Genomic DNA, 9,962 nt, shown 5'->3' on the forward strand with positions numbered 1-9,962 from the left:
ATCGGAGAGGTGTGTAATGTATCAATGCTGTCCGCTTTAGATCTATTAGGTGCAGTTTATTAAGTGCGATACATTTGTTTACTCCTGAGTTGGAGAGTGTAAACTTAAAGTTGATATTCAAGTTTTTCTATTTAAATATGACACTTTAAGAAATTTTGTAGAAAAGTTTGCAAATTAAATAAAGCAATTTCCTAGGGTCACTAGATTTAAAATTCCTTTAAACACCACAAGCACCTTAAAAATTTGGGCACTGATTGCTGAAAAAGGAAGGAAGAAGCAAATAAATTGTGCGTTCCCACCTACTTGAGGCTGAGCTTAAATCACTTTAATTTATAATGGCCGCCATTTCACCCGATCTTCAACTCATTGTCACATACAGTTAGTCTAGGAGACTACGAAACGCACGAAGTCGTGCGATCGAATCCTGGCCACGGCGGCCGTATTCCGATGGGGGCGAAATGCGAAAACACCCGTGTACTTAGATTTAGGTGGACGTTGAAGAACCCCAGGTGCTCCAAATTTCCCGAGTCCCTTACTACGGCGTGCCTCATAATCAGGTTATCGTTTTGGTGCGTGAAATCCCATAATTTAATTTAAATAATTTACCGCTTCGAAACATATCAGGTAAAAGCCGTATACACCCTGTAATCAGCTTTTATTGTTGAAACTGTCTGTATATTACCCTTAAGAAAAAAATAAGAAACAAACAAAAGCAATATTGACCAGCAGAACAAGATCGTTTAGCGATTTTCGCTGAACCCCTCATTAACCCACACGTTTCGAATTTTGCCTTCACATCTCTCTTTAGCGTGCCCCACATCGCTCCCAGTACAAATTCAGGAACTCATTTTCTTCTACCATGATTAAACCGTGAAAACACTGTTAAACGCTTTCGAGAGCTTCTAATCGCACCAGTTGCTTCATTGTATATAGGGACCAGGCTACACTGGAACGACTCAATACAGCGCTGCCACAATGTATATGGGAGCTAATTCCTTATTTTTGCATGCACTGCATCTATAACGGCGTCTGGATTAGAAAAACAAGCATGTAGTGCGACGTCGTTGAAAAGACATGTATGTCAGTATAGGACTGTTTGTCTTCAAGCAAGAGTCACGCAGGACAATGTAATGCGCAGAGTCCGTTGAACGTTTACTTCCTATACTGCTGCCTGTCGTTCACAATACTCTTGCTGCGCAGCATACGTTTGTACTGTAACACATCAAACGGTGAGTTAAGCGCAATACATCACATACGTAATCTCCATAACAGATTGCGTTTAAGACGGCAAGCGTCGACGAATACGTCGTACGTGACACGCGATAGTAACGCAGTCATTACGGACAAATATATTCAGCAGATGGTTCTCTTTCATCACTAACTACTTGAGGTATACCCCAACGTACATTAGAACAGCTTGCATATCACGTAGCGCAATACGGACTTATCGGCGCAATTTGGCGTCACTCCTACGGTACCTTGGAAACGCCGATTAGAAATGCGTGCAATCTAGTTGTGGCCGCGTGATGGATGCTCTAAGAAATGCTGACGCAATCGCGAGAACAGTGGCGGATAGCTCCGAGACTCGTATTTCTTGGTCAAGCGGTCGACAAAGTAGACCCGCAATCCTCACTTCGCTTGCACCGAAGCCTTTAATTCTGACTGTAATCCCCTTATTATTTTTTTCTTTTGTGTTTCTTTCATTGGCCGTGCCCTTTTCTCTCAATCGCGAGCAGGCGTCACGATTCGCGCCTAACTCCGAGACAGCCCCGCTTGCTCAGCGTCGTCTGACCAAGGTCGCCCCAACACTTGCTGCCACGCTACGCTGCGGCGTGTTGGCGCTCTGCCCTGGAGGGAAATCCCACCGTCCCCGGCCCGTTCTTGCACACATTTAGTTCGAAACACTCTCGATATGGACGTCAATGCTTATTGAGAGAGAAGAGGGTTTATATGCTTCCTGGCGGAGTCGAGTTCTCCACACCTAACGGTCGGTTCTTGGCGAAGCCACTGTACGAGCTGCGTCGCTGGCACGCCGAGACTTTTAGGTTTGGTTGAAAGTTAGCACCGCTGCTGAGAAAGTTCGCTAGTATAGGACAATGAGGACGTCACTGGCGGTGGTCTCTGTAGTCGTTATTATGGGTAAGTGTCTGCTGTTTCACTGGCAATTCACTTTTTTTTTCACAAAAGTGTCGATGTTCACTTTTTCACACAAAAAGAGCTCAATGGCTCGCGTGCCGCACCTGCATCTGGGCATTGAAATCACGTGCTCGTAGTAGCGAAATGCAATTGAACCGCGAAACTCGCACGCACGCGCACTTGCACAGTCCAGAGAGAGAGAGAGAGAGAGAGAGAGAGAGAGAGAGAGAGAGAGAGAGAGAGAGAGAGAGAGAGAGAGAGAGAGAGAGAGAGAGAGAGAGAATTAACTTTATTAATGAATGGAACTAGCATTATTTCCCTTCATTTCTGCGGTACGAAAAGAAGTTTACGGCTTGCGAATGAAAGCGGTGCCTAGCTTGCCGACAGAAAAGGTTTGTTTCCGCCGAACGAAAAGTAACTGACGCGTCCTCGTGCGTTTTTTGAATGAAGATCGAAGTATGTACATTCCGTTTCCTTCAATAAATGTGCTTCGCTGCCGTTAGTGATGAACGACGTTACGTTTGGCGTGACTGCTAAAAAGAATTACTGGGAAATTTCGGAGTAAACGCACACTTGCTGCCACGTATACGTTTCGCGCCTATCGCGTAACAGCCACAATCCACGTTTCACGTGTCATACCGCGTCTCTATTTTGTTCGTTCCTCGAGCAATCTGCTCTTCTCAGACTTACTGTGTAGCAGTTATTTTCTTCCAGCAGCTGTCCACAAAGGTATACGAGGCCAGCTATGACGTCGTGTTGTGGCATTCGATCTGTATCGAGTCGATATAAGTGTAATGTAAAAGAGAAAAGAGGCCCGCTAGAGCCCTAATAAGTACTTGTAGGTGGTTTTAAACGTATAAAAGAATGACGCTCTTTAAATCTTGGACTATCTATTATATACCGCCGTCTGATACTTCTTAACTAACGACGCCATTATGAACATTTCCGCGATAAACATTTCCGCGATAGCGAACATAACTGAAGCCGCCCAGTAATGAGTGAGGGCAATTCAGTTTTCTTAAATTCGTAATTTTAATTATATATGGTTTAACGTACTTCGCGAACTAAATTAATTTATCGCGTTTTACGCGCCAAAACTACGATATGATTACGATGCACACCGTCGCTGGGGGCTCTGGAATAATTTCACGACCACCTTGGCTTCTTTAAAGCTTGCACCAATACAGCATGGTCCACAAACGTTTTTGCATTCCGTCCCCGTCAGAAGGGAGCCACCGCAGCCGGGCATCGAACCCGGGACCTAGTCCACTTTCTGTTTGGCACGTATAAATTGCAGAACTGGAAGAGGTGGCGATCGCCATGGCGGCTTCGAATCCTAGTTCCGAATACATCATTACAGACTCGCAAACTGCATATAGAAATTACACGCGGGGCCGAATTGCACCGCTAGCTTGCAGGATCCTCAAACAATCCGGGGTCTTCGCTTCACGCAAAGAGCTGATTTTGGTGCCAGGTCCCGAGGGCGTAGAGGGAAATGAGTGTGCACCCGCTGCCGCCCGAGCTTTTCTCCCCCGGGGTCCCTCCTCCTCCCTTCCCGAAGACTCGGACTTCCCAGTGCCATTAATAACTTATGCAGACGTATTACAGCAATTGCGCTCATCGCGACGAAAATGCCCGGGCCCGACTAAGGGACTAGATAAATCAGAAGGATGTCATTTACGAAGATTACAAACCATGTCGTTTAATAACCCAGTCAAGCTACAGGCTATTGAGCCACAATTCTTTTCGGCCGAGTGTAAATTCTGCGGGCAGAAAGCAGATTTGTACCATATGGTATGGGCTCGCCAGGCTAATAGTGCCTTAGAAACTATAAAACAGCCAACGTGGGCAGGATGGGAGGCAGCCCTGTCCAGCTCAACCCTCAAGGACTGGCGAGATCTCGTGGAAAGAACAAGGGCGGCGGCCTTAGCCGACGGAATTCCGGAATAAGAATCTGACCACCCTTCTCCTAACTCCCCTCCCCTTTTCCTTTCAATAAAACGTTTTCATCATCATCAGCAGCAGCAGAACGTCACCGTAGACGAGCCACCACGGCAGGTGGTAGCTTCGCGCAGAGAGTTCTCGGGCGTGGAAGTTAGCCGGGAGGAAATATTGTGACGGGGAAGAATACCACGACGACTGCTTGGCAATGTCTAAAGCCAAATTGCGTGATCCTAATGGAAGAATAAATACTTACGAGAGAGCTGTTCAGAATGGTTTTCAGGTACTGATGCTGAATTCGTTTAAATTTTACTTCTCCCATTCACTCTCTTTTTCGCTTCGACCTTCCACTTGAGTTTGGTGTTCTCCAATGAATTCGTAGTTGTTTGCACTCCCTTCGTATGCGTCACAATCCTGTTGCTGCCATTGGGCTTACAGCTCACATTGACACTGGGCTTGCAGCTTATTGGGCTTACAGCTCACATAGATTTTTATATTTTGATATAAAGCAATTATGGAATGACGGAGTGCGAGCTGTATTATAGCAGCCACATAGGCCGCAATAGATGATGTCTAAAGCATGGCGGCCGTGACGCATTTTTGGTTCCTTCAATTGCTTCCGCCTTACGCAGTCTGCAAAAAGCATAGCTTTCGAGATCAGATTATGTTACTCGGACAGAGCCATCGCGTGCGGGTGAATGGGGATACCGCCTATACTTTACGTACACTACTACCGCCATCATGCACAAGTGGTCTCTAACCACAAGCAAATTGTTTCCCAAACACTTTCATTGGATCGTTTACAGACTTCTGGCAGTATAAATAGCTTTCTCTAGGTTTACCTTATGCTACCCTTTCCTCAGAAATGCTAGTTTTTTTTTTTAATTTAGAAGCGTTGTCGATTTCCCATAACGAACAGTCATAACGAACCTAATATACCGAGTGGCGTTCGGAACTTTGACCAATGATGTCGTGTTTAGTATAGTTTAGTTCATTGTTGTAGTTTGAGCGCTCGTGTGACGCACTTGTGTGGGCCTCCGTGTCGGTCGTCTTATCCCCCGAACCGGAAAGATTCCGGTCGCGTTACCTCCCGCTTACACTTCGCCAGCGATGTCTGGCGGAAGTTGCATGCGTGCACAAAGCCGGCCCTTTTGAGTCTAAACTCTGGAGAACTTAACATGTACTTAAAAGCCAAACAGTCCCGCATTCGGAAATCACTTCATGCGAAAGAACTGTTGGTATACAAGACAAAGCGCTGGTGAATAGTGACAGCGAGTACAACGGGGGATGCGGCTGGCCAGCGGCAAACAATCGTTTGGAACAAAGCGCTTCCGTAAATTCGGTCCCTGATATGCAGCCGAATAAACAATGATCGAAGGCTTCCAAAATGCGCAGGTGTGTTTGCCGAGCTGACTGCCGCAATGATCACGACGGACCCCGCATGCCATCGCATACGGACAAAGGTGGTAAGTACACTAGGAAGCTGACTTCACAGTCCCTGACGTGAAGTGATTAGAAAACATGCGGGCAAGTGCGTTACTGTCGCTGCCGAGTGATTGTTCTTATTTGAAAGGTTCAAGGCTTAGCCTTGTCGTTAATACATTGCGGATACGCTAGGAGCTCAAAAGCGGGCACCGATAGACGAAGCACGCGAGCCTTACACTCTCAGTAGCTAGGTAATCCACTCGAAGATAACCTGAAAGGACACTACAATAGACCAAGTTAGGCTGATAGGGCATTCTTTCAAACATAACTCCGTTTTTTTAGAACTCTCTTTATTTCTTGGAAAGATGTTGGTGACTAAAGCGGGAATGTAAACCAAACTTCCACATGTTAAATTTAGTGCCGAAACCTCAGCGTCGATAGGTCACTGTGTTGTCACAAACTTCAAAATAGTTTTTTCTTTCTTTGTTTTAACTCAGGCGTACTACGTGCCAAAAGCACGATCTCATGATGAGACACGCCGTAGTGGGGGACTCCGAAGATTTTGACCACCTGGGATTCTTTAAGTAAAACTCTTGCTTGGGCTAGTTGGTTCGTGCTTGAACCAATTGTTTGACTTGCACCTAAGTCTAAGTACATGGGTGTTTCTCGCATTTCGCCCCCATCTAAATGCCGCCGTCGTGGCCGGGATTCGATCCCGCGACCTCGTGATTAGCAGCCTAATTTTTTTTGTTTCTTATTAGGACTACTTTGGCACAGTAAATGTTCTCTAAACATTCTAGGTCCAGTCTATGGCTCTCTTAAACTACAATGTAGTTTATCTTTACCGATAAAAGTTTACTAGCCCCGAGCAGAGGCCGTCAAAAGCCATGACGTCACAACGAGTTGGTCACCACGGCGGACTGCTGGGACCGCGCGTACTAAGTTTTTGCGTTTTATTTGGCTTATCAAGCACACTCCGGTAAGAGTGGCTTTCCGGAATTGTAGCCAGGCAAATGACTAATGCGGCCCAACTTATTTTTCTCTTTCTGCTAACTTTCATTTATTTATGTTTGTGCACTTGCCGGTCTTCGTCCGCTTATTCGCTAATAATTATATACATGATGTTCTTCTTTATACTTCTGTATCCCATTGCTTCTATCCCAGTGAAGGGAACCAAACTGGTTAGTTATGTTGCGGTTAACCTTCCCGCCTTTTGCGTATCTCACCGAACTTTCTCTGTCTTTCTTATTTTATCTGTTCACGCGGTTTTGCGATTATGACGCCTGGCCAACTAACACATCTTTCTTTCTTTTCGATACTTCTAAAATAAGATTCGCTCATTGCCTAATTTGTCGTCAAACTTGCGTAATATTTCTAACTATCCTTGTTTTGTTACAGCGAGGAGCACGGAGCATGGAGTAGAGTCAAATGACATCCTATATATTATATATATATATATATATATATATGATGTAAATTGACTCTGCTCTGTGCTCCTCGCTGTCGCAGCGCGCTGGCTGTCAGCTGCAAGGTGACGTAAGCAGAACGTCGGCTCGAGGGGCGTGGCTTTGAGCTTGCTGAAGTTTCCCAGTTTCGGTTTCGCGCGCTGTGATAGCCGAAATTCGTTGTGCCACAGTTCCGCGGGTAATCGCAATTTTTTCCAGATCCAAAAGCTTGTATGGCTTGTAAGGAGAGTTCACTTGAATTTTCCGATTACGATTAGCCCGCTGAAAACCAAAGTTTAAACGTGAATTAATGTATTTTCGTTAATGAGTGACTAATTACCACGCATCGCCTGTCAGACCGTGGTTGTCACCAATGACGGCGTGTCTCTGAAGTAACCGACCTTTCATATAGGAACGACGTTTGTTAAATGTTACGCCCGATATATGTCTGTTTTGTACTCTTAGCTTTAACAGTCCTGAGCAATGTGAACAAGCACAAGCATCCAATCTTGTTAGTCGACCTGAAAAAAAAAAAGAGACTTATTGATATTTTTTTTTTACGCGAGAGAAAAATTAGTCGGAAATACCGGAGCATGTGAACAAGGGTTCCGTTTAAAGGTCGCGACGTCTTTTAATGCCTTCGATGTAATAATTTTAGTAAGCGCTCTTTCCTTCTTTCCCTAATACGGTAATGCGGCAATAGCTACCTACCTTAATTAAGGCACGCCTATACTTTTTTCTGTTGTTATATAGGAATCACATGGTGCCTGTACTAATTTTAGTGTCTATTGTGTTGAAACGTGTCGGCTATGATGGCGTGAGTGGGTGTAGTTAAGCATCCCGCAGCAAGTTTCGGGCTCCAAACGTGTTAACGAGGTGTACGGAGAAAGTAACGCACTGCTTTAAATATCAGTTGAGACATGTAAGCCCTACAACACACTCTCTCTTTTCTCGTGGTTATCTCGCAGGACAAAGTGCGCAGATACTGCGTCTACCTGTGCCACACGCCCGAAGGAAACATACGGATGGGATTGGAGGAAGACGGCACTCCTTGCAGGGTAAGCACAATGACTCGGCGTGCCTCGTGCTGTGCCTCGATGCGGTACGAGATGAGCAGGCTTGAGCCGTTTCAGTTAGCTGTGCGACATCTCACGTATGGCGCACCAGTCAGTGGCTAGAACACGAGCGAAGCGGCTTCCTTGACAGCTGTTCTGCAACCGACACCTAAACGCGCACGGCGTACTTACAACTCGAAAAGTTCGACTACATAAACTTGCTATAATTGAACTAATAGCAACAGGTCACCTTGAAAGTATCACAATCGTAGAAGCTTACTTGCACACAGACAGTGAAGCAGCGTTTTGTTTGTATTTCGTTACTTCCTAAATCTGAAAAGTTGTGTGAGCAGCTCGCAGTTTGAATCCTTATCTTTCTTAGAGACAACACCAACTCTCCTACACGACGTTCCTTTGACGATCTTCTTTATTTCTTTACTTCTTTCAGTCCTTGATCCACGAAGGCGCGTGTCGGCGGGGAAGGTGTCGCATGATTCAACACAAGAAGGCCTCATCTCCCAAACACGACGGTGGTGTCACCGAGGAAAGTCCGTAGTCGCCATTCTCCCACAAGAGCCTCGAGCGACCAGCGAGAGCCGACGTTGCGACCACGGATGATGTGTTACCTACTCTACTCGAGCAATGAGCTCGAATGCATCTGCGCGGTGACGGGGACCGAAACGTGAAGCAGCAGGCAGCCCTCATCACATGGATTTGAACTCGGTGAACTGCTCTTCTGTGAAGTGGCATTCCACTATTCTAACCAGCAGTATTCGTAACAAGGACTTTTAGCTAAATGTTTAATACCTGACAAGAGCAACAATAGGTTAAAAACCAGTGCGAGTATAGACATTGCTTTACGGGTAGTGCCACTGTAGGAATCGATGGACAAGAGAGTTAGACGCAACACTACGTCCGGTTAGGTGCTGTACAAGGCTGCAATTTCTGGTAAATCGCGAATGATTATGTCCAGGTGGACTATTTTACCTAGAACCCTCAAGTCAGGAAATGAGAGGGTGTATGATGATGATCAAATCCCCGGTAACTTCAAGTGCGAAGAGCCACGAAAAATGTTCCAGTAAATGTCACTGTTTTGTTTTCGTTAATTTGCTTCCGAATTGATTAATCGCAAGGGCGTAATTTATTGTGTACATTGCTTGGCAAATATTATGCGTTTTTTGTGGTGATGTCGCGTAATCGAAATGGTGCACGTAATAAAGACATTTCCAAAGCATTTCCGATTTTGAATGCATGCGAATCCTTCTTACGTGAGTTGAAACACCAGCGTAGGAATGTGCTATACGGTACATCAGTGAAACTCTTTCAGGGAGCGCTCTTCCCCAGAGGCTTTGAAGGTGTATTGAATTTCGCGCTTTTACGGCACTCAACACACTTCGCATACTTGGCCTGCAGTTACTAAAAGACTAGAACGTCAAGAAGCAGTTTGGAATGTCCACTAAACATTCCTCATACATATGCATAACACTATTTACTCAAATAATACATATCTGTACACTATTAAAAACACACTACGTAGGTGCGAATATCAGGAACATTACGAATACAATGCAGCAGAAGAACATTGAAAAGGAAACCAGAAAGGTTATCCGAAATTGGCTTTTATCGTCACTCTGGGAAAAAGGCTAAACGAACTTGCCCGTCATATATATATATATATATATATATATATATATATATATATATATATAAAAGAGAGATAGCGAGAGAGAAAGCAAGTCCAGCTGTGGATAAATTCATGCTCTCCCAAAAAGAACTCATCCCAGAGGAAGATTAGCATATCGCGCCTCAGGCGGCCCAGTATAGACGGCATTGCGCTATACAGCGAGAGTTGTGTGCCATAGCTCCACAACGATTGCGCCAAAGGCTAAACAGGTCCGCTACCAGCAGAGGGCCCGCAAAACGCCCGCGCTGGAACCTTCCGTGCGAAACAAATACACGC

At 45.3% G+C, this 9,962-nt stretch overlaps 1 protein-coding gene across 1 annotated transcript; it reads left to right on the plus strand.

The window, feature by feature from the left end:
- The first annotated feature begins 1,924 nt into the window (after positions 1-1,924).
- On the plus strand, positions 1,925-9,238 carry LOC142575869 (uncharacterized). Its single transcript, XM_075685598.1, has 4 exons — positions 1,925-2,139; positions 5,473-5,543; positions 7,916-8,005; positions 8,451-9,238. Exons 1-4 carry the CDS (start codon positions 2,097-2,099, stop codon positions 8,556-8,558), a joined length of 312 nt encoding a protein of 103 aa, XP_075541713.1. The 5' UTR covers positions 1,925-2,096; the 3' UTR covers positions 8,559-9,238.
- The last annotated feature ends 724 nt before the right edge of the window (positions 9,239-9,962 follow it).

Source organism: Dermacentor variabilis, chromosome 3 (genome assembly GCF_050947875.1).
Source record: "Dermacentor variabilis isolate Ectoservices chromosome 3, ASM5094787v1, whole genome shotgun sequence".
NCBI lineage: Eukaryota > Metazoa > Arthropoda > Arachnida > Ixodida > Ixodidae > Dermacentor > Dermacentor variabilis.

Bases quoted from the DNA above. Each gene is read 5' to 3' on its own strand.
- LOC142575869 (XM_075685598.1), top strand. From the start codon at position 2,097: ATGAGGACGTCACTGGCGGTGGTCTCTGTAGTCGTTATTATGG. The intron at 2,140-5,472 runs GTAAGTGTCTGC...CAAAATGCGCAG, and splicing joins CTCTGTAGTCGTTATTATGG to GTGTGTTTGCCGAGCTGACT. The intron at 5,544-7,915 runs GTAAGTACACTA...GTTATCTCGCAG, and splicing joins ATCGCATACGGACAAAGGTG to GACAAAGTGCGCAGATACTG.